At 50.4% G+C, this 23,449-nt stretch overlaps 2 protein-coding genes across 3 annotated transcripts; one reads left to right on the top strand and one right to left on the bottom strand.

Moving 5' to 3' along the window:
• Nucleotides 1-3,124: 3,124 nt before the first annotated feature.
• Prr3 (proline rich 3) lies at nucleotides 3,125-10,066 on the bottom strand. 2 transcript variants are annotated; one of them, XM_034524763.2, is made up of 4 exons: nucleotides 9,396-10,066; nucleotides 8,651-8,713; nucleotides 4,973-5,263; nucleotides 3,125-4,415 (listed from the first exon to the last, which is right to left on the bottom strand). In XM_034524763.2, exons 1-4 carry the CDS (start codon nucleotides 9,493-9,495, stop codon nucleotides 4,309-4,311), a joined length of 561 nt encoding a protein of 186 aa, XP_034380654.1. In that variant the 5' UTR covers nucleotides 9,496-10,066; the 3' UTR covers nucleotides 3,125-4,308. The 2 variants fall into 2 exon arrangements, with proteins under 2 accessions (XP_034380654.1, XP_034380655.1); XM_034524764.2 differs by lacking the exon at nucleotides 9,396-10,066 and adding an exon at nucleotides 8,979-9,118 and having other exon boundaries at nucleotides 4,218-4,415.
• Nucleotides 10,067-10,114: 48 nt separating this feature from the next.
• Nucleotides 10,115-19,508, top strand: Gnl1 (G protein nucleolar 1 (putative)). The gene is made up of 12 exons (XM_034524744.2): nucleotides 10,115-10,484; nucleotides 10,839-11,004; nucleotides 11,285-11,421; nucleotides 11,532-11,683; nucleotides 11,791-11,862; nucleotides 13,091-13,298; nucleotides 13,466-13,561; nucleotides 13,853-14,047; nucleotides 18,047-18,225; nucleotides 18,299-18,461; nucleotides 18,689-18,829; nucleotides 19,117-19,508. The coding sequence occupies exons 1-12, from the start codon at nucleotides 10,412-10,414 to the stop codon at nucleotides 19,356-19,358; spliced, it is 1,824 nt and encodes a 607-aa protein (XP_034380635.1). The 5' UTR covers nucleotides 10,115-10,411; the 3' UTR covers nucleotides 19,359-19,508.
• Nucleotides 19,509-23,449: the final 3,941 nt, after the last annotated feature.

The following is a 23,449-nucleotide window of genomic DNA, read 5'->3' as shown; positions in this document are numbered from 1 at the left end:
GTGGCTGGAGACGTCACGTACTTGTCTGGAGTGGGCAGCGCGTTATGACGGTCCACACGCCTGAGCAGCTGATGCTGCGACGCGGTGACACTCAAGGGACGACATGGTAATTTCCAGGTCGGCCGAAGTAGTTGAGACAGCTTTTATCTGATTGTGTCACCCTATCTGGTGTCTGGAACTCGCTGGGTAGCCTAGGCTGGCCTCCAGCCCAGAGAAGCGTTTGCCTTTGGCTCTAGAGTGCTAAATTTTAAGGCGTGTGCCCCCATACCCTCTTGTGAATCTTTTTATTATTGAACCAGGGTGTCACTGTGTAGTCCTTCGCTGGCCTGAAACTCCTAGAATTCTGCCTGCCTCTTCAAGAGCTGGGATTACAGGTCTGCACTATTTCACCTGATTGGCCACTTTATTTAAAAACAGTACACCTACTTCTTCAATCATTCTCCACTACTTTTTTTTGTTGTTGTTGTTGCTGTTGTTCTCTCTCTCTCAAAAGATTTATTTACTTTATGTATGTGAGTACACTGTTGCTGTCTTCAGACACACCAGAAGAGGCCATCGGATCCCATTACAGATGGGATGAGCCATCTCTTCAGCCCTCTACACTACTTTCTAATCCTCTTTCTAATACTACATACTGTAAACTGGAGTTAAAGACACCACAGCTGTCAATTTAGGAAAAAGTAACCTTACTGGCCCTTGGTTGATATGTCACTAAACACTCAGGTGTACAGATATAACCAAGGAACTCCACTCCTATCACCAGAAGCTATTGTGCGGTGGAACCTGGAGATTTTTGGGTGTGGATGTGTGATAATTTTGCCTTTTGCCTTTTTTTTTTTTTTTTTTTTTTTTTTGGTTTTTTGAGATAGGGTTTCTCTGTGTAGCCCTGGCTGTCCTGGAACTCACTCTGTAGACCAGGCTGGCCTCAAACTCAGAAATCCATCTGCTTCTGCCTCCCAAGTGCTGGGATTAAAGGCGTGTGCCACCACTGCCCGGCAAGCAGTTAAATCTTAACATGCCTTTTTTTTTTTTTTTTTTTTTTTTTTTGAGGGGAAGGCATTTTGAGACAGGGTTTCTCTGGGTAGCCCTGGCTGTCCTGGAAATCATTCTGTAGACCAGGCTGGCCATCTACCTGACTCTGCCTCCTAAGAAGCATATACCTTTTAAACCACAATCAAGATATGGCTGGCTTTTAACTCTAATGAATGACAGGCACAGCAGTTTGGAGAAGGCGTTTCTACAACGGGGTCAGCGCCTATCCTCAGTCATGCTATTCTTTTCCTTATGTAGTCCAGTCTTGCCTCAAGTCCTCTAAATGGCCAAAGATGACACTGAATTTCCCATTTCTTGTCTCCCTCCCGAGTTTTGAGATTATACACCTGTGTTTATGTGCCTGGTTTATTTATATGGTCTAAGAACGGAACCAAAGGCAGCCTCACACATACTAGGCAAATGTCCTATCCACTGAGCTACATTCCCAGCTCCCATGCTTCTGTCCCTAGTCATTTTCCAGGACTTACAGATCAGAAGCCATGTCCTAGCACATCTGACATAAGTGGTCAATTTTCCTACATTTCTCCACATATTTTTCTTTTCTAGTGGACCGCTCCTCCCTCTTTTGCTGGTGCCTCTGCCCCTGGGATCCTGATGTTGTTGATATACCGCCGAGCTCAATCTTTTGAGTCTTCAAAAAAAAAATTACTGTTACATATTGCTTGCTTATGTGTACTTACTGGTATGTGCCTGGTGCCCCAAGAGGACAAAAGAGGGTGCTGAATCCCCAAGAACTGGAGTTATAGGCAGCTGTAAACTGTCGTATCAAACTCAGGTTCTCTTCAAGAGCAGATGCTTTTTGTTTGTTTTGTAAAATCTATTTATTTAATGTATGTGAGTACACTGTAGCTGTCTTCAGACACACCAGAAGAGGGCATTGGATCCCATTACAGATGGTTGTGAGCCACCATGTGGTTGCTGGGAATTGAACTCAGGACCTCTGGAAGAGCAGTCAGTGCTCTTTTTTTTTTTTTTTGGTTTTTCGAGACAGGGTTTCTCTGTGTAGCCCTGGCTGTCCTGGAACTCACTCTGTAGACCAGGCTGGCCTCGAACTCAGAGATCCACCTGCCTCTGCCTCCCAAGTGCTCCTCCCAAGTGCTGGGATTAAAGGCGTGCGCCACCACTGCCCGGCGCAGTCAGTGCTCTTAACCGCTGAGACATCTCTCCAGCCTGAGCAGATGCTTTTAACAGAAGAGCTTTCTCTGGCCCCAAATGTTCTTCTCCAACCTCACTACCCAAGCCTACATGCTACTGTCAGAGCTTACCTGTGTTATTTTAGAAAATCTCCACTTCTGGGGCTGGAGCCATGGCTCAGTGTATAGAGCACATGTTGCTCTTATAGGGAACCCAGGTTCAGTTCTCAGCACCCACATGGTAGCTCACAACATGTATTCCGAATCCCAGGGACTAGGATGCATTCTACTGACCTCCGTGGGTAGCAGGCACACATGGTATACATACAGGGAGGCAAAGTATTCATAAACACAAAATAGGAAATAAAAATCTAAAAATTTTTTTTTGTTTGGTTTTTCGAGACAGGGTTTCTCTGTGTAGTCCTGGCTGTCCTGGAACTCACTTTGTAGACCAGACTGGCCTCGAACTCAGAAATCTGCCTGTCTCTGCCTCCCAAGTGCTGGGATTAAAGGCGTGCGCCACCACGCCCGGCAAAAAATGTTTTAAAAATCTCCATTTCTAAGTCTGCTCCCCAGCCTGAGTAGACAGGCATGTCCAACCTTTGGACAGTGAGACAGTCATTACAAAGTTTGATATCATCATCTATAGAGTTCATGTGATTATATTTCAGACAAAAAAAAAAAAAAAAATCCCAACACGAAGGAAGTCTAAGGCCTCCAGGCACTGTTCTCAGGCACTACTCCTCACCCACTCTTCCTCCTGTGCATCCTTCAGAACTCAGCCCCGTGCCTACCTGATCTGTTCTCCCCACCACAACCCTTTCCAGAGTGTAATTTTGCTTCTGATGAACTAAGGGAATGAACAGACTCCCTAGCAGCCTCAGAGAAGGTTCCCTGCACCTGCAGTGAAGACTGGAACAGAGAAACGAAAGAAAATACCGGTTTCCACTGTGTTTATTACTAATATAAAAAAAAAGTTAAAAAGAAAAAATCCTTCTTAGTTCTCCAACAGCTCTCTTCTCTTGCACACACACCTCCTGACCCACTTCCTTAGGGCCCGTTCAAAACCCAACATATTCACTGCTGTTTTCACAGAAAACACCCAGTGCCAGGGAAGTAAAAGAGTGTCAGGGAGATGACAGTACTGTTCAGGTTCCATCCAGAGACAGGTGGAGATTCACAAAGTCAAATCAAAGGGCTGGTGGCCTCAACAACGACACAGCCTAATTAAAACATGCCAGGTGGTAGCCATGTGGGGAAGCCCTCCTGAGGTTTTCCAAGACACCACTGGCTTGTCAGACCCAGAATACCCGACACCAGGAAAGGGCACGATTGGGAGGCAGTCTGAAGAAGTCTCATGACCTCCTGCATTGGGAGGTAGGTGAACTCTAGAGGGCACCAAGAGCCTCACTTGATTTGGCAGAAAAACTTACTCTAGTGTTGGGAAGTCACAAAAAAAAACCAAAACAACAACAACAACAAAAAAAAAACAAAACAAAAAACACCGCCACAGACACCGAGGAAGGCTACAAAGGGTGTACAGTTTCACAAAGCACAGTGACCACAGGCCTTAGCAGTGGGGCTCATGCTACGGACAGAAACTAGGATGTCCAAAAGCAGGTGGAGGCTGTTCAGGGAGCAAGTCTGTTCCAGTCACTCAAACCCGACCTCGAGGTCAGACAACCTGGTGCACTTCCTGGCAGCTGCAAACACTGGGGTTTTACGTGAAAGGACTTAAGACAAGCAGCTGGAGGAGGAGAGACTGCTCCAGGGTTCTGGGGAACTTAGGGCAATACTGAGGGACAGTGGACAGATGCACAAGAAACAGCACCAAAGGTTTCCTGTTGAGCAGTCATTTGGCAGAGGGGAAGATCCAGGAGGCAGTGGAAGGTAGCAAGATGGGGTCCCGAAGGTCTCTACAGCCTGGATCAGAAGACAGTGTGCACTGTGCACCAGTGACAGTCATAGCTCTGGACCCCAAATGGGAGAGATGATGAAAGGGGCGGACTTGTCACTGCCTGAAGGTGGCAGAAGGGCCTTCAAGCAGCTATAGTGGAGCCACAGAGAATGCACGGCCACAAGGTCAGAGGGCTCCTTCCAGCCTGGGTGGGAAGGCACAGTCTCACAGAGGAGGTCCGTTGACGCCTGGATGGTAGAAGGCACAATGGTCTTCATATCGACAGTGGCCCTTCTTAGAAAAGTGTCGACAGACAGGGAGGTCAGACTTGTCTGTGAATTATGAAAAACAGCAGCTGAAAACCTTAAGAGCTGGGTAAGGTGGCTGACACCTGTGGTCCCAGCATTCAGATGGCCAATACAGAAGATTGCCACAAGTTCGAGGTCAACTTGTCTACCCGGCCCCAATCAAACACAACTCTTCCCTCCTAAACCCCCGACCCCAAACCCTAAGAAAGAAAATGTAATAGAATGCAGAGAGAGAGCCAAAGTTTCTATCACAGGCTGTTTACAAGTATTTTGGCTTTTTCTTTCTATTTCTGGTGCTAGGGATAGAACACAGGGCCTCAGGCACAAGACACACCTTGCTCAATCACTGAGCAAAACTCCTAGACCACCAAGTATTTTGGAAAGACAGTCTGAGGGAAGAAATGTGTTCAGGGCTATCTGTACCTCTTAAGGCAGCTAAGAACCTGGCAGTTCAGTGCTAGGACTCCTCAGCACGGATAAGACCTGCATTAATTCTCAGTGCTGCTCAGTGAGAGCCCAAAGGAGGGTTCCCAGGCTTGCTAGCACACAGGCCATGGCAGACACAACAAGGTGGGCCTTACCTTCCATCATCTGGGGGTCGTCCTTAGGTGGGTAGGTATTCTTGACAAGAGACCAGCTTTTGAGCCTTCGTGGATTTCTTGGCTCTCTGTAAAAGCTTTCCCTAGAGGGACCCCCATGGCCCAGCCCAGGAAAAGGAGGTTCAGTACTGATACCCCACCAACCACGACCATATGGGCTAGATCGAGGACCAAGGCCTCCCCGAATGTGGCCTCTACCCCGGGGAGGAGGTGGGAGACTCAGCAGTGGTGGTATCATTGGTCCCCTTGATCCTGGAGGACCCCTGTGGAAAGCTACAGAGAAAAAGACAGGGAGGTGACTGCTGAGTAGCTTACTCCTGGCAAAAGCCCCTCCCCTGCTTACTACAGCAAAGCACTCTGACACACCAATTTTAAGTACACAAATCAGCTATCATGTATTCTGGGTTTCCATTGCCCATGCAGAGATATGCTTTCTTAGCTCTTTTTAGGCCCTGGTGTGGGGAACTGAACCTAGGACCATGTGTATGCTAGGCAACTGACTACTCTTATTATTGAGATAAATCCTCAGCCTCAAAAAAAGTCATCCATCTCTACACCCTCTCCTCCCCCAGAAAGTTGCCACCACCCCGGGGTTCTAACATGACAGGTTGTGGGCCTGCCTGGTTCTGAACTCTGGGCTCTTCTGTTAATCATGAGAGTCAAGTTGTCTGGGTCAGTAGTTGTTTTTTTCTTTTTCTTTTCTTTTTTTTAAAGTGCAGCATCCTATTACAGGGACTTATGTGCTCTACTAATGATGGACATGTGGGAATCAACTGGGCGGCCGCAATAAGCAACGTTACGACCATTTTTATGTGTAGTGTAAGTTTTTGTTCAGACTCCATGTGGCAGAGGAACTGCTGAGTAGGAATAGTGTATTCAGTTTTAATCTTATTAAGCATGGTTTCAGAGTGGTGTATCAACTTACATACTCCCCTCTGAGGTGGCTCTACAGCTTCCAAGCATTGGAAAGGTCAGCCTTTCTCATTTGGTTGATTTGTTGTGTGAGAAACAAAAGTATGTATGTATGTATGTATGTATGTATGTATGTATGTATGCATGCATGCATGCATGCATGCTCACTCATCACATGTGTGTCTGGTGTCCCTGCAGATCAAAAAAGGGTGCTGGAACTAGACTTGTGAGCTGCCTAGCTCTGCTAGACCATGTGCTGCTAATTATGAACCTCAGGTTCTCTCTTTAGACTGAAGAAATAGACTCTAAAATTTTAGATCCTATTTGTGCGTGTTGGGGATATGTGCACAGATGCCATGCTGCTTGTGTGACAAACAACTTGTGGAATTTGGTTCCTATACTACTTGGGGCCCAAGGATTAGAGTCAGACTGTCAGGCTTGGTGGCAAGCACTTTTACCTGCAGAACCATCTTGTCAGCCTGACTCACCTCAACTATTAAGTATATGGTTCAATTCTGTAAGTAAGTTCATCTGTTGGGAAACAGAATCCCAGAACCCTGAGACCAAAACAGAAGCGTTAACCAACCCCTTTCCTTACATCTCCTATAGACCCCATAACCCACATTCTAATTGCTTCTATGAGTCTGACTTCAAATAGCTCATGTGTTTATGTGCCCACTTCCTTAATATAGTATACTCAGAGTCACCCACCCTGCAGCACTAACAGCATTTTCTTCCTTTTCCAAAACAAAAATATATATATTTTTTAGCTTGATGGCAGCCTGGGCTACATAACAACTGTCAAAAAAAAAAAAAAAAAAAAGCCAGGCAGTGGTGGCGCATGCCTTTGGGAAGCAGCACTTGGGAGGCAGAGGCAGATGGATTTCTGAGTTCAAGGCCAGCCTGGTCTACAGAGTGAGTTCCAGGACACCCAGGGTTACAGAGAGAGACCCTGTCTCGAAAAACCAAAAAAAAACAAAACAACAACAACAACAAAAAAACCCCAAAACCAACCAACCAAACAAACAAACCAAAAAGACAAGCCTGGTGGTGCCTGACTTTAATCCAAGAAGTTGGGAAGCAGAGGCAGGCAGATTTTCTCTGCATTCAAGTCTGGTCTGGTCTGTATAGTGAGTTCCAAGCACAGTGAGACCCCGTTGCAAGCAAATAAATAAATGACAAAACAAAACCCAACAAACCCAAACAAACAAAAGCTCAAATCCCCAAAGATTGTGCTTTCAATTCCTGTAAATATAAACCCAGAAGTGGAACTGTACTTATTTACTTTCTTAAACAGGGTCTCTATGCAGCCCACGCTCGCCTCCTAACACTACAGTTACCGTGCCTCACCCTTTAGAACTACAGACACATGCTGCCACGCTTGGCCTATTTGTACTTTTCTGACAAAGCTCCATACAATATATAGTAGTTACATGGTTCCATGTCTATCTAGTTAGTGGTGTTATTTGATGTAGTTCATTTATAAATACGACCTTTATGATTAACATTGTGCGTGTGATTTTTATCTGTGTGTATTATGTGTGCATATCCACAGGGGACAGAGCTGATGTGCTCACTGAACCTGGAAGGTTCTAATTCAGCTATACTTGCTAGCCAGCAAGTCCTAGAATCTGTCTACCTGCCTTATCATCACTATTGGGCCCAGTTTTGTTTTGTTTTATTAACATGGTTGCTAAGATCTGAAATCAGGTCCTCATGCTTTTGAAGTACTTTATCAATAGGACCGTCTCCCACAGCACCCCTCCTCTTCTCCTCCCCTTTCTTTGCCCCCTCCCCCTCCCCTTTTTAGTTTTACTTTTAGAGAGACAGTGTTGTTTTGTTTTTTTTTTTGTTGTTGTTGTTGTTTTTTGTTTGTTTGTTTTTTGAGACAGGGTTTCTCTGTGTAGCCCTAGCTGTCCTGGAACTCACTCTGTAGACCAGGCTGACCTCGAACTCAGAAATCCACCTGCCTCTGCCTCCCAAGTGCTGGGACTAAAGGTGTGCGCCACCACTGCCCGGCTAGAGACAGTGTCTTACAGAGGCCAGGCTAACACTGAACTCTTAGTTTTCCTGCTGCCACTATGCCTGGTCTGCCTGTTGTTTACAAACTCTTACCTACTCTAAGACCATGAGGCACAATTACTTTTTATAAGAATGTTTATTTTACAGTCTGCTTAGAATTGATGTTTTTATTTGGTACTACAACAAACTCAAAGTTCATATCTTTACACACAAAAAAAAGTCCAATTGAGACAATATTGCTTACTGACAGAACCACTTCTTTGATTTCATCTTTATGCAGAATTCTGTGTTCATATATCTACAGGCCTCTGATTCCACTCAGACACTGTCTCTTGTAGCCCAGACCAGCTCGTCTCAAGTTTGCTTAAGTAGGAGAGGCTGTCCAGGAACTCCTGATCCTCCTACCAGTCTTTCAAGTATAAAAACTTGTGTTGATATTCTGTGAAAACTACAATGTCATAGCTACTTCAGCTTTTCACCAAGTCTTGCTATGCCCTCCCGATCTGGTCTCGGTAGTGTCCCACTTAGAGCCTGTAATGGAGAATGTTTACTTCTACACTCACAAAAGAGATAGACCTAGGAGTTAATCTGGAAGGAAAGTAACATTTGACAAACCATGTTTCCAAACGGTACACAATCCCTGGACTTTTGTTCTAAAAGTCTTTGATTTTCCTCCGTCCCTTCTCTAGGGCTTAAAACACAAATCAGGGCCCAATTTCTCCTCACCTGACTTGGGATCACCAGGCTTTCCATTGGCCATGGGGGGAGGGCCCAGAAGGCTGGGTGGTCCTAAGAGCAGACGTGAAAACATGGTCATCAGAACGGTGCAAAGGACTGGTCATCTCATTCTTATGTGGTCTTTAACACTCAGTTTTTAACCAGTAAAGTCATATATCCACTCATCAGTGCCGCAAGCTCTCACCCCGTCCATCTGCCCATCCCTCTGCAGAGTTTGAGATTCCATCAGAGGGTAACAGAGGTCTCTAACAGCTCTTTCCTCAACAGTGCTGCATCCACAACATGCCCAGTGATTCCACATACCCCAATCCCTCACCTTAACTGTTGGCCCATCATAGTTTTTTTCTCCTCTCCTTCCCTCGGGGGAGTAGTTCACAGAAGGCTGCACTTTGACCTAACCAGTGTTAGTGTGGTCACAAATTGTCTTCCCGGTCATCACAATCTGTAAAATCGCTGCCGCCCCTCTTCCCCGCCATTCTGCGGTTGTGCAAGCCAGATGTTTAGCCGCCACCTCCCTGCCTTCTCCAGAAAGGATTAGGAGCCAGACTGAGGTTGAGGGTTCAAGCAAGCGAAGCCCTCAACCCAGGTTCTACCAGCAGGCCTCCCCCAACCCACGCCCCACCCCACCTCCACGCGTGCGCCCTTCCTCCTTCCGTTGGAGCCTCCTCCCCCGCACTTCATTCTCGCCTAGCCCCTGGCCCGCTGACAGGCGTGTGCACGCCCTGCCCCTCACCCATGGGGCGCTCATCCTCCTCGTCTCCAGGCTCGTCCCGCTCGGACAGTGAGAGATGCTGCGGCGGCTGCTGCTGGTCCTGCTTCTTTCGTTTCGGCATAGCTGCTGCGGCAATGGCTGCAGCAGGATTTGGAGGGCAGTGAGGAAGGGGCACACTAGCTTTCCTTCCGCTTCCGGGTGGGCGGGGGACCGGGTGACCGAGGCTCCCGCCGTGCCACTTCCGGGAGGTCGTGGATGTGCAGCGGCACTTCGCTCCTACAAGTTGCTTCGCTCACTCTGCCGCGCGTGGGGGAGCTTTGCTCCCCTTGTGCGGTTCCTTCCCACGTGGAAAACACCACCGCATTACAGTGAGACACTGGACAGGCTTCGGGCCTCTGGCGGCACGCGCGAGGCCTGTCGCATCCTAAGATCGCCACATCCGGTCCCCCAGTTACCATGGCAACACCTACAGCCACAACTCGGTAGTGACCTCTCTCCAAAAGTCCTTGTCCCGCTCGCTTTTTCTCCTCACCCGCGCTCGCACGTGTGGCCTGTGAGCCTGCCTCTTCGGCATCCTCCTAACCGAGTCCGAACGCCGCAGGCCAGCCCACGGAGCAGACAGCGCAGCGGCGCAGCTTCGGCTCCCCCTCCAGGGGCCATTCCCCCCCACTCCCGCTGCCGCGCGGCGGGGCGTGTCCCCGCCCCCTCGCTCGGCCCCCGCCAGGTGAGTGGCAGCTCCCGGGAGCCCGGGCGGCGATGACACGCGTCCCCCCTCCCGCGACTGCCGGTTGGTAGAGCCCGTGACGGAGGCGGCCCGGGCCTCCCACGCGCGCCTCCCGCTCGCCGCACCGTGCATCCCGGAGCCGCCGGCTCTCACGTGCCGCTTGCATCCCCCGCCGCCCAGCTCCCCGCCGCCCGCCGCTGACGTCACCGCGGCCCCGCCTCCCCAGGGCCCCGGGCCGCCGGCGGGGGCTGCCCGGGGGAGTCAGTTGCGGCGGCGGGGAGCTCGGCGGAGGGCGGGCCGGGGCGCCGGGGCCATGCCGAGGAAGAAGCCCTTCAGCGTGAAGCAGAAGAAGAAGCAGCTGCAGGACAAGCGGGAGCGGAAGCGAGGTCAGGGAGGGGGCGGGGCCGCTGCGCAGCTCTGGAGGAGGGCTGTGCCGCCGCACCGCGGGCGGAGGGTGGGCTGGGTGGGCTCTCGCGGTCCCGCGTGGCCTGCCACGGTGGGGGTTTCCCGCACCGGCGGGACTAGGGGGTGGAGGGTGGGGGATGGGAAGCCCTGCTGCTGCTGCTACGGGCGCTGTGACGACCTCCAGGCCCATCCGGGAGGGGATTGGGGCGCGCGGTTGGGAGGATGGAGCCTCTGGAGAAGTTGGGGCAGCTGAAGAAGAGCTTGTCTTGCCGGCTCGGGGGGCTGTAGGTACCCTAAGTACCGGTCTACACCGGCGTCACGGCCCCTCCCCTCAGGGCTCCAAGATGGGCTTCGCTCCAGTTCCAACAGCCGCAGCGGGAGCCGGGAGCGGCGGGAGGAGCAGACCGACACGTCGGATGGGGAATCCGTGACCCATCATATCCGCAGGCTCAACCAGCAACCTTCCCAGGGCCTGGGGCCCAGAGGCTACGACCCCAACCGGTGAGCCAAGGAGAAGGGCGCTGGCCGTGTTTCCCTGCCCTCATCCTTAGGGAAAGCTTCTGATGAAGGCTTGAAAGTGGAGCTAGTGAGGCTGGAAACCAAGATGGTTCTCCCAGGCTGGGCCACAGTCTTGCCTTCCAAAGGGGGCTTTCAAGAGTTTGTTTAGAGGAGACCTGAACAACTAGGAGAGGAAGCTTTGCAAAGTTTTCTGGTCAGAAGAGGAGATGGAAGAGGAGATTGTCACAGGACTCCACTAGATGTGTGGTCCCTCTTCCCTTAGATACCGGCTCCATTTTGAACGGGACAGCCGGGAGGAGGTGGAGAGGAGAAAGAGAGCAGCCCGGGAGCAAGTGTTGCAGCCGGTCAGTGCTGAAGTGCTGGAGTTGGATATCCGGGAAGTGTATCAGCCTGGCTCAGGTGAGCGAGGCCTACTAGTGTTTTCCATCAGCTTGGGGAACTAGCTGGCTGAGAGGAGAGGAGACCAAAAAAGTCCTCATGCTTGTTCGGTCTTTTCCCTCATTTCCCAGTCCTGGACTTTCCCCGGCGGCCTCCTTGGAGCTATGAGATGTCCAAGGAACAGCTAATGAGCCAAGAGGAGCGGAGCTTCCAGGAATACCTTGGGAAGATACACGGGGCATACACGGCCGAGAAACTCAGCTACTTTGAGCACAATCTGGAGGTGATTGATGGTGGCGGCGTGTTGACGGGAGTCGACATATTGTGATCTTAGTGTTCTGGTTCAGGCAGCAGAAGGACTGAAGACAGTCTCTCTTCTGGTCTTTTCAGACATGGAGGCAGCTGTGGCGGGTGTTAGAGATGTCTGACATCGTTTTGCTCATTACGGACATCCGACATCCGGTGAGGACTTGGAAAGGTTTGGAAGGGGGAGATTCTGGTATGAGAGTATTCAAAGACAGGAATTGGAAGACTGATCTTTTTAAATTTTTCTGGTAGGTATGTGAGTAAGGCCCTGATTTGCAGGTGCTCGCCATTCCACTTGTAGAATGTATGCTTGGAATTGGGAAGCCGCAGAGGTCAGCCTTGGATGTGTTCCTCAGGCGACAGCACCTTGTATTGTGGGATGAGATATCTCACTCATCATACAGCCCCAGGGTCGCCCCATCATCTTTTCCTGGTGCTGGGGTTACAGCTGGCTTGCTTTCTTTTTACACTTTCTGCTAACTCAGAAACTTACTTGTGTTTTCCCTTTTGTTTTGCTCTGCCGAGGGTGAAGCCCTGGGCCTGCATCTCGCATGTGCTAGGCCTGAGCTTTTACCGCTGAGCCGCAGCCGCAGCCTGAGGAGCTGAGCATCTTACTCACCTCTGGTCCTAGCCTGCCACTCCCCTGCTGGCCAGCTGACCCTGGTTCCCATCCTACCAGAGCTAGGCCAGTAGAAAGTCCCAGTACAGAGCTCCAGGGAGTTCTGAGTCAACTGGGGGCTTCTTGGGCCCAGCCCAAAGCTTCCTTTCTTTCGTCTGTCACCTCTGTAGTGCCACATGATCAACACAGAACCCCTCCTGGGATACTGGGTTAGTGGGTAAGGTTTGGAGACTGCTGCTGGACAGCCCTGTGAATCCTGGCCTCCTTCCTCGTCTTCCAGTGGAGAAAGGGAGGTCTGTAGGGGACATTTAGGTTGGGGAGCCTCAGTGAACGTGGCCATACAGGTACAAGTGTTCATGTGCACGTTTCTGTGCACTGTCACGCACATATGACCTCCACAGTCATACCCACTTAAGGCAGATATATCCACAGGCACGTGCTCTCGTGCATGCAGCTTTGCACATGTGTAAGTTACGTGGTGACGTGCACATAGAGCAGGTGTTACTTGTCACCTGTCCCCTCAGTGTGCTAGGCACTGTCATACTCCCCGCTCATTTCTCATGGCGACCTGCAGGACGCTCCCTGAGACCTGCCTAGGTTATTCCTAACACCTGCCTTGCCTTCCCTGCTCGGTGTGGCCCCGTTACCATTTTCACCACAGAATCTACTTCAGCCAGACAGAGCTGTGCCTGGTGACAGGGAGCTGGGGTCAGCAAACTCTGGACTTGCTTCTTGTCACTCTGTCCTCTTACAATTCTGTCACAGGTTGTGAACTTCCCACCAGCACTTTACGAGTATGTAACTGGAGAACTTGGGCTGGCCCTGGTGCTGGTCTTGAACAAGGTGGACCTGGCCCCACCAGCTCTTGTGGTTGCCTGGAAGCACTATTTCCACCAGCACTACCCCCAGCTCCACATCGTCCTGTTCACTTCCTTCCCTCGGGACACTCGAACCCCACAGGGGCCGGGTAGTGGTGAGTGAGCTACGGAGACGGTGTTGCAGGCGGTGGGGAGATGAACAGGGGTTGGGAGGGGATTAGAGAACAGAGAGGTTGGTTGACAAGAGAACCTGGTTTGGGCCTAAGGGCAGTAGGAGAGAGGAGGCAGACCCTCACTCTTTCACCTCACTCTCTCACCTCAGTCTTGAAGAAGAATCGGAGACGGGGGAGAGGATGGACTCGGGCACTGGGGCCAGAGCAGTTGCTGAAAGCCTGTGAAGCCATCACTATGGGAAAAGGTATGTAAAGTTGTAGAATAAGATGCCCCGTGTTGGTGAGAAGGAGAGAGGGGGGAGTGGGCAGGGGCCTCTGTGATCTGATGTCCTGAGTTGTCGTAGATGCTCTGATGGAGAGATGTCTGTGACTCCAGAGTGGGGTCCTGTGAAGGCTAAGGGAAACGGTGGTCTGCCCCCATACACATTGGCACTGTGTGACTCTTGGCATGCTGGTGACATCAGATGTGCGTTAATGATCCATAGCAGCCTGGGGATGAGGGAAACCCCCTCTATTTTATTTTCTTCTTCAAACAGTGGACTTGAGCAGCTGGCGGGAGAAGATTGCTAGGGACGTGGCTGGGGCGTCCTGGGGTAATGCCTCCGGTGAGGAAGAGGAGGAGGAGGACGGGCCAGCAGTACTGGTAGAGCAGCAGACTGACTCAGCGATGGAGCCCACGGGCCCCTCCAGAGAGCGCTACAAGGATGGGGTGGTGACCATTGGCTGTGTAGGTAAGGACTCATCAGCCCGACATAGTGGCCTCCTTAGGCTCTGATTTCGGTATTTATAGAGGAGGGAGCTAGGCCTGTCTGGGTTTGGGTTCTTCAAAGAACAGCCTTTGTCGTGGTCCTGGGGGAGCAAAGGAAGGTGCCTACTGCAGTGCAGCTAAGTTTTGTCTCTGTTGGCTGTGTCAAGGCAAGCTTTAACTGTTGAGTCACTTGAGAATGCGCAGTTCAAAGATGGAGATGAGTGATGGCCTGTGATGGCCTGCTTAGCCTCACCGTGCCTGGCAGGTCGTGATAGCAATGGCGACAACATTACATAAATGCTGTTAGATTTTCACAGTGCCTGGAGCTCTGAGTGACCCTTAGATACAGATACTCACTTTTCAGTTGTGGATACTGGTTCCTAGTACAGGGGTCCTTAAGTCTCAGCAGAAGAGCAGCGCATGTCAGCTCCCTCTGGGTTGGAGCCCTTTCAGTGTGGCCAGTATGGTCTCCCTGGTTAAGAACTGTGTCACAAGCTCAGTGTGGTGGTGCTCACCTTCAATCCCAGTCCTTGGAGGCAGAGGCAGGCAAATCTCTGTGAGTTTAAGGTTAGAACAGTCTACATTGGGCAAGGAGACCCTGTCTCTAGAAGGAAAAGAGCTTTGTTTAGCTCCAGTAGAGCGGCATTTCTCACCCTGTGGGCCACCACCCCTTTAGAGGTCAAGTGACCTTTCACAGGGGTCACGTAACATTTTACATTAGGGACTTGCATTACAGTTACATTACATCACAGCAGCAAAACTACATTTGCGTAGTAGCAACAAAAATAACTGTGTGCTGGGGGTCACCGAAGTGCAAGTGTGAAGAAGGCTGAGGACCACTGCAGTTCAGAGAGTCTGTGAGACGGTCTAAGGCCCTTCCTCACTCTGGGTACAAGAGGTGAGAAGAGACCTGGGTAATTAATATCTTAGATATTTGTAGACTTTTATTTTATTTTAGATTTTTTTTCTCTATGTGTTTTGATGTTTTGCCTGCATATTGTATGTGTCTGAATCCTGCAGAGGGCAGTGGATCCCCTAACATTGGGGTTGTGGACTGTTGGAAGCACTGTGTGGGTCCTGCAAGGGCCGTGACTTCTCTCAATCCTGAGACGTTCCTCTAGCCTTGCAGTTTGGATCTTAGTTCTAGTTACATTACAAGCCAGTGGTGGAATGGCAGGATCTGGTTTCATTGAGAAGTTTGTTCTTCACTGAGTGGAGTGAATGGTGGGTGATGGACAAGAAGGGAGGACGAGAGTCCCGAGGACAGCCAAGAGCTGCTGAGAGGAGCTAGGTGTGGTGCTTACCCTGTAGTCCCAGAGTTTGGGAGGCCAGGGCATGAGGATTATGAGAGTTTGAGGTCAACCTGGACTGTGTGGTGAATTCCAGGCCAGCTTAGGCTACAGGTTGTGACCCATCTCAAAAAGGAATAAAGAAAAACCAGCACCATATCCCCTCCCCCCCCCAGAGTTGCTCAGAAGGAGGTGATGGAGGTGTAGGGTGCTGGGACAGAAACATGACGTGAAAGGTGGGGAAAATGGCCATGCTGGTGGCTGCACTTGTGGCTGCACTTGGCACCTGAGAAAGCAAAGAGCAATGAAGGTTTGTTTGTTTGTTTGTTTGTTTGTTTAAAAGCCTGTGCAGCTGGAACTCCTGAGGAGAGAAAGTGGGAGAGGAGCTGCTGTGGAGGGCTGGAGAGTGGAGACAAGACAGCTAAGGGGCTGCCGGTAGCTGTCCCACGTGGAGAAGCTCAAAAGCTGTGCCTGAGGGGTCTGGAGCTTAGGAGAGAAAGGAGAACTGGGGCTTGGGGTACAGTGGGGATTTCAGTTTAAGGAGCCACTGGGAAATATGCAGAATATTTAATGCCATGGGACAGGAGGAGGAAGGTGAAGAGAAAGCTGAGGGCTGAGGCAGAGCAGCAGTTAGTCTGGGCAGAGGAGAAGGAGAATGGGAACCAGGAAGAGTCTGGATGTGAAGTGAACACAGTACCTGAAATCTCACATCTGTGAAGCAGGGCTGATAGCTGCTGGGAGCTGGAGGAAGAGGAGAGGCCACTCCAGAGAAGATACCAGAAACAGCATCCTCTCCATGGCCCCAGCTGGGTGGAGTGTAGAGGCTGCAGGGTGGCACTGGCTTACCCTGAGTGCCCATGAGGGTCTTGAGACCAGGGAGCAGAAGGTACACTTGCCAAGTCAGGATGAGGTTCTGGACAGACAGACGTGCCTCCAAGGGCAGTGCTGTGCCCACGTCTGGCCCAGTGCACTAGGATCTCCAAAGCTGCCATGTATTTTTGTGTGTGTTCAAGTGTTCAGTCTCAGGGGATGGAGAGATGGCTCAGGGATTAAGACTACTGGCCTCTCTTCTGGAGGACCCTGGTTCAATTCCATGTAACTTCAATTCCAGGGGATCTGACCTCACACAGACATATGCGGGCAAAAACAGCAATGTACATAATATTAAATAAACTCTCAAGTATACAGTCACAAGGTGAACTCAGGAAATGGTGACACATATAGCTGAGTCTTTAGAGTTATGGGCTTGTTTTTGTTTTATGTGAGGTTTCTGTTGTTTCTGAAATAGTCTCACTGTACAGTTTAGGCTATCCTCAAACTCTGAGCTATCCTTCTGCCTCAGCCTTTGAAGTGCTGGGATTACATCTATGTGTCATCACACTGGGCTAGGAGTTTTACTCTGAGGACAGAAAAGTATGCTAGTCAGAGGGGAGCTGTCTCCTCTGCCACACTGTAGCCTGGTGTGCTGGGAAGGATCTGGCCAGCTTGTCCATCTTCTCTCAAGTGCTGTGTGGACGGAGCTGCATGCCACAGGGCTGAGATGCAGGAAAGCCAGGACCAGGAGTTGAAGGGCAGTGTCTAGGACTTCCAGAGTGCTGGATCCTGGACCTGGAGGTAGATCAGAAGAGCAGTAGATGTGCTGAGTGTTGCACAGCATCAAGCTTACTTTCCTATTGCTGTAAAGAGACACCATGACTAAGGCAGCCTGTAAAAGAAGATATTTCATTGGGAGCTTGTTTACAGTTTCAGAGGATGAATCCATGATCATAATAGCAGGAAGCATGGCAGCAGGCAGAGTAAGAGGGCGGGCTGGATGGGTGGACCGACAGACAGACAGACAGGAGATAAAGAGATTGGGTCTAATGTGGAATTTTGAGTCCTCAAAGCCCACCATTAGTAACATACCTCCTCCAACAAGGCCATACCTGCTAGTCCAGTGGTTCTCAACCTGTGGGCCGCAGCCCCTTTAGGGGTTGCACATCAGATATCCTGCATATCAGATATTACAATACGATTCCTAACAGTAGCAAAAGTATAATTATGAAGTAGCAACAGAATAATTTTATGGATGGGGGGGGTCGCCACAACATGAGGAACTGTACTGTCCTAGTCAACTCCAAAATGTTCCCACCAGCCAGGGACCAAGCATTCAAATACATGAGCTTCTGGGGACCATTCCCATTCACACCACCGCAGTGTTACCATACTGGAGTCAGGGTGGACTTACTGGGATGAAGGGATAAGTGAGCCCGAAGGATGCATGTCAGGTCAAGGAGATGTGAGGCGGCAGTGTGCTCTGTGCATACACGAGTAGTTTAGGCTCTGAGGGCCTGAGTAGTGGGTGGGGGGAGGTCTGTGCAGGTCCTGCGCTCAGGCAGAGAGAAGGTGGCATAGCCATGGGAGAGGGAATAGCCATGAGAGAGCAGGCATCTCCTTGGGCAGTCAGTGATGGTTATTACGAGGTGCAGTTGTATTTAGATTGTGACCAGTGTGGATGTTGTAAAATGAGGAACAGACCCTGGAAAGGCCAGGGAATGGCCTGGGGGCACAGCTGTAGGCAGGGCCAGAGCTTGTCTGGTTTTGGCTGTGGTGCTTCTTTACCTTGACTGTCATTTTCCTGACAGTCCCAACTACTGCTCAGCTCCCCTGGCCCAGAGTCAGCTGTCCCACAGTCCTTTGCATTGCCTTCCTAGGTTTCCCCAATGTGGGGAAGTCCTCGCTGATCAACGGGCTGGTGGGGCGGAAGGTGGTGAGTGTCTCTAGAACGCCAGGCCACACCCGGTATTTTCAGACCTACTTTCTCACCCCCTCTGTGAAGCTCTGTGACTGTCCGGGCCTTATCTTCCCCTCTCTGCTGCCCAGGCAGCTGCAGGTAGGTACTAGAGGGGGCTGGAGCGGGGTGGGGAACGAGAGGGTGGACAGAGTGCTAAGTGCTGTTTCCACAGGTTCTGGCTGGAATCTACCCTATTGCCCAGATCCAGGAGCCCTACACTTCCGTGGGCTACCTGGCTTCCAGAATCCCTGTGCAGGCCCTGCTGCACCTGCGCCACCCAGAGGCTGAGGACCCTTCAGCTGAGCACCCCTGGTGTGCCTGGGACATCTGCGAAGGTGGGCTTCATGGCCTCTCCCTTTCGTCTTTTGCCTACCTTGTCCTCCCCACTCAGATTCTGGCCTCAAGGAAGGAGTTGTCTGCTTGCCCCTAAATTTCTTTACTTTGCCACAATCAAGAAGTATTGCCTAGACTGTGTGGAAAACTGCAAAGACTGGGTGTGGGGCTGATGAGACTGGAACCTGGTTCCCAGGCGTCCCTTACTGTTACTGTTTTCTCTGTTTAGCTTGGGCAGAGAAACGTGGTTATAAAACAGCCAAGGCAGCTCGAAATGATGTGTACAGAGCAGCCAACAGCCTCCTTCGGCTGGCAGTGGATGGCCGCCTCAGCCTGTGTTTCCACCCTCCTGGCTACAGCGAACAGAGAGGTGAGAGCCCACGTGTCCTCCACAGTCCCTACTGAGGGGCCAGCCTCGGGGTGGACCTCAAGGCCAGACAGAGGGTCACTGGGCAGTTCTGGTGATAGTTTACTGATCTGCTATTGGGTGACAGTGATTTCAGCAAGGTGGCTGTGGCGACTTGAGAACACACAAAGCTTTGTTAGATCTGCAGATAGGCAGTTGTGTGAGGGGTGTGTGTAGTGCTTGAAGAAGGGGACCTTTGTCCTCACCTTGGCCTCCGCTCTTCTGCTCTCACATTGGTTTGTGTTCCTCAGGCACCTGGGAGTCTCATGCAGAGACGGCAGAGCTGGTGCTGTCACAGGGCAAGGTGGGGCCGTCTGGTGATGAAGAAGAGGAGGAGGAGGAGGAACTGAGCAGCTCCTGTGAGGAGGAAGGAGAGGAGGACCGGGATGCAGATGAAGAGGGAGAAGGAGATGAGGACACCCCAACTTCAGATCCTGGGTCCTGCCTTGCGGCCCGAAACCCCTATGCCCTGCTAGGAGAGGATGAGTGCTGAGCCCGCCTGGTACCATGTCCCCTCAGTAGGGGAGGATGAGTGCTGAGCCCCGCCTGGTACCATGTCCCCTCAGTAGCTTTGCTTCTGGGCTGAGCTGGAGGTGTCTTCCCTTTGCCACCCTGATTGTGAATAAAGATTGTCTGCTTTGTAGCCCCTTCCCCAGGTGGCCTGAGGTGAGAGCGGTTGGTGTGGGCTGACCGCTCTTGGGGCCTTTTTGCCTTTCTTCTTCATTCTCTTTGGGAAGCAGAGCTATCCGAGGCTGCTGCCCACTCTCTCACGTAGCACTTTAGGAATCGCCATGACAGGAGGTCTAAGGCAGGCTCACCTGGAGTTAGCCCTCCTCTCCTGCACTTCTACAAAGTCCTGTTGCCCCTGATGCTTGGCCTTGGTTTTACGAGCACTTTGTGGGTGAAGGAGCCACAGATGTGTGTCACCCCGGAAGCTTTTTATAGGAATTTTCTAAATTCAGTGAACATTTATCAAATTTGTGTCTGGGACTGTGTTAAGTACAAAACCCATTGTATGGTGCCGAAGCCAGGACTGGTCGTGACCCAGACCTCATGGAGCACAGACTTTGGGATTAAGCTGGGGGTGTGAAGGTTTTCCAAATTCTGGGGACCTGTGGAGTATAATTCTGGAATTTATTGATACTGAAATGTAAATGTGACAAAAAGCTTGTGAAAACGTTAATGAAATGTGTGCAAGCAGAGACTTAATTACAGCAAACAGCAGTCACTGTTGGAGTGGAATGGCTCTTCAAGGACAGTGTCGGGCTCCAGTAAGAGCCTGGGAGCAGAAAGCACTGGAGAGTTCCTGAGCCCATTTGTTCTGGTTTGGGGCTGGAGTTCAGATTGTTTAGGGTCTGATCCAGAAGTTAGCAGGTAGCTGGGGCCATTTTTAAGAGTTCTCTGTATCCAGCAGAAATGAGAGCCCCTAGGCTGAATTCTTGGTGAAAAAGGAGGGGGCTGTCATGAACAGTGTTGTCCAGTAGGGCGGCAGCGTGGACTGCAGGGCTGGATTGCTCTGTACAGATATCTCCTTCAGGTCCTGGGTCAGTAGCATGTTCTCCAGTGCCAGCACTGATCTGACAACGAAGAGAAAGGAACCTTTATTAAGAAAAGGCTGAGGAGGCCGGGCGGTGATGGCACACACCTTTAATCCCAGCACTTGAGAGGCAGAGGCAGGCGGATTTCTGAGTTCGAGGCCAGCCTGGTCTACAGAGAGTTCCAGGACAGCCAGGGCTACACAGAGAAACCCTGTCTCGAAAAACCAAAAAAAAAAAAAAAAAAGGCTGAGGCCCCTGGCCATGAATTCCTAAAACTTTTGCTCCCTTCAGTGGCTCCAGCAAGGACATGAGTCCTGTAACCTGCACTGTCATACAGAGTTGGAACCACAGTATGTGAACACGCATGAAGGTTACATACCCAGAATGTTAGAAATGAGGAAAGGACAAAACTAAGGAAAATCCAGTCTCATCTAGGGCTCTTTGGCCTTGAAAACAAAACACAGTTGGACATTGTGTCTGCCTCTTGATGCTTCTGTTCCCTGTCCTCCGTTGACTCTTGAGGTTCCCCATGGGCATTTGGGTGAGTTGGTTTGGGGTGGAGTTGACATGGGGAGCTGTATGGACTTCAGGTGAAGACCTCACCAGAACCATTTTCTTTTTTCTTTTCTTTTTTTTTTTTTTTTTTTAAAGATTGGATCTCACTGCAGTCCTGGACTTGCGGTGTAGACCAGGCTGTCTTTGAACTCTCATGGATCTGGAGGCAGCTCATTCCCAAATGATGTGGGATACGTGTCCCCAGTCACTGTCCATGCCTTGCTCATTTTATAGGAAAACAATACCAGACAAAGAGCTGTCTTAGGGGCAAATAGGTCAGGGAGAAGAGAGGTTATGCACTCTGTCAATACCTGAGGTTGAGGAGAGACTGAGAGGAAGGGCTTGGCAGTCTTTGTTCAGTGTCCCTCCCGTGCTCAAGTACCATAACACTCCTCACTCACTCTTGCTTGGGTTGTGTCCACCAGTGGGGGTACCTGGCTATGGTGGCACCAGGCCCTGGTGTGCAGCTAGCCAGTCTAGCAGAACAACAAAGTCTCATTAATGCAAGAGCTTTATTTGTATAGCTCTCATTCTGAAGCAGGGGTGAGTCGTCCGGGTGAGTTCAGTTATTATTCCGCCTCCACCAACGATGGAACCAACATTAGCTGACAGCTAGCCAGAAGTTGTGGGACAAATTCTCTATCTTTTTTTAATAAAGTGTCTTAACTCCAGCAGACCATAGAACAACCAGCCACCCACCACTGCTAACACAACTTAGTTATTCACATGTAGCTAGAGTGAATAGTACTGGGAATGCCCCCACCCCGGACTCATTTACCCACTGAACATTCTCAGAGTTATTAGTACCTGTCAATCACCGCTAGTTGGTAAGAAGGATAAATAGCCCTTTGTGAAGTTCATGGTTTATTGAGTGATGAAAGTCATAATTTTTTTTAAAGTGTGGTAAATAATGGGAAAAGAGTGATAGAAGACCCCCCCCAACCCCGGGTCCGGCTCAGGAAGTGTTGACATGGCTGGATGCTGTGTGGGCATGGAGGGAAGACACCAGTGCCCTCTGTCTCCTTTTAGTTAAATGGCTCACTGGACTTGGAGCTCATTGATTGGCTAAAATGGCTGGCCAATGAACTCCAGGAATCTTCCTACCTCTATGTCCTGAAGCTCTAGGGTTAACACACAGCTGCTTTGTAAGTGCTGGTGGTCTGAACTCAAGCTTGTAAGCCATCTCTACAGCTCTGGAAGCTGGGTCTTCGAGCAGTTGTGCAAGGCTGAGAAAAATGAGCTGTTCTCGGTGCTATGGGAACACTGACAGGGCAGCCAGTCTCTGCAAGTCTGACTAAACAGCCTAGAGGAGCAGAGGGGTTCACACAGGCCAAATTGAACTCTGGGCAAGAGGAGTTCCACAGATGCAGATCCAGGAAGTATGTTCTAGCCCAGGGGCTGTTTCTACCCTAGAGGAGGGTGGCGACAAATGAATACAGTGTGTCTTGAACAGTAAACCCGGGTACTGAAGAAAGTGGAGAACTTATAGACGGTAGGTGGAAGTGAGAAACAGGAAAAGCCAGTGTGTGCACTAGTACTGAAGGTAAAGACCCATTTTTGGGGTGGTGAGGGGCGGTGAGTGCAAGGAGATAGGAAAGGTTGCAGAGGTATTCGGCCACATTAACAAGATTTATTTTGTTTATGTGAGTACACTAGCTGTCTTTAGATACAGCAGAAAGGGCATCAGATCCCATTACAGATGGACGTGAACCTGCAACGGGATGGAATCTTTCCTTTTGTATCCCATTAGCGAATCTTCATTGTCAACTTGACTGGATTTGGAGTCCCCTGGGAGATGCCCCTTTGGGTGGCTGTGAGGGTATTTCTAGACAAGACTAGTCAACAAGGTAAGCAGGTGGCCCCACTGATGAGCTAGAGTTTCAAGAGAAAGCCAGCAGAATGCTAGAGTCTCCCTTCCTCTGCTTCATGACCAGGGCACAAGCAGGCCAGTTCTTGCCACTTTGGACAGAAACAGTTCCCACCTTTCTGTCTTGAAGATCTGACCACCTAAGTGGCTTCTCATCAGGCATTTATTTATTTATTTATTTATTTATTTATTTATTTAATGTATGTGAATAAACTGTCGTTCTCTTCAGACACACCAGGAGAGGGCATTGGATCCCATTATAGATGGTTGTAAGCCACCATGTGGTTGCTGGGAATTGAACTCAGGACCTCTGGAAGAGCAGTCAGTGCTCTTAACCACTGAGCCAGCTCTCCAGTCCCCACTTTAAAGATGCTTAAGACTAACCCATGAAGGTAGGCATGGTGGGACACACCTTTAATTCCAGCACTCAGGAGGCAGATGCAGTTGAATCTCTGTGAGTTTGAGACTAGCCTGATCTTATGGTGTGAGTTCCAGGATAGCCAGGGCTGTTAAACAGAGAAACAAAACAAAGAACTAACCCACGGAGCTAGGTGTGGTGGGGCATACCTTTAATTCCACTACTTGGAAGGCAGAGGCAGATCTCTGAGTTCCACTCCAGCCAGA

Source organism: Arvicanthis niloticus, chromosome 20 (assembly GCF_011762505.2).
Source record: "Arvicanthis niloticus isolate mArvNil1 chromosome 20, mArvNil1.pat.X, whole genome shotgun sequence".
In the NCBI taxonomy this organism is placed as follows: domain Eukaryota; kingdom Metazoa; phylum Chordata; class Mammalia; order Rodentia; family Muridae; genus Arvicanthis; species Arvicanthis niloticus.
The sequence above is the reverse complement of the archived record's forward strand: the minus strand, read 5'-3'. Positions and strand labels throughout refer to the sequence as shown.

Coding starts and splice junctions, on each gene's coding strand:
- Prr3 (XM_034524763.2), bottom strand. CDS start 9,495: ATGCCGAAACGAAAGAAGCAGGACCAGCAGCAGCCGCCGCAGCATCTC. Junction 8,714..9,395: donor GGAGGATGAGCGCCCCATGG/GTGAGGGGCAGG, acceptor GTCTGCTCTTAG/GACCACCCAGCCTTCTGGGC. Junction 5,264..8,650: donor GCCTGGTGATCCCAAGTCAG/GTGAGGAGAAAT, acceptor TTTTCTCTGTAG/CTTTCCACAGGGGTCCTCCA.
- Gnl1 (XM_034524744.2), top strand. CDS start 10,412: ATGCCGAGGAAGAAGCCCTTCAGCGTGAAGCAGAAGAAGAAGCAGCTG. Junction 10,485..10,838: donor CAAGCGGGAGCGGAAGCGAG/GTCAGGGAGGGG, acceptor CCCTCCCCTCAG/GGCTCCAAGATGGGCTTCGC. Junction 18,226..18,298: donor TGCTGCCCAGGCAGCTGCAG/GTAGGTACTAGA, acceptor CTGTTTCCACAG/GTTCTGGCTGGAATCTACCC.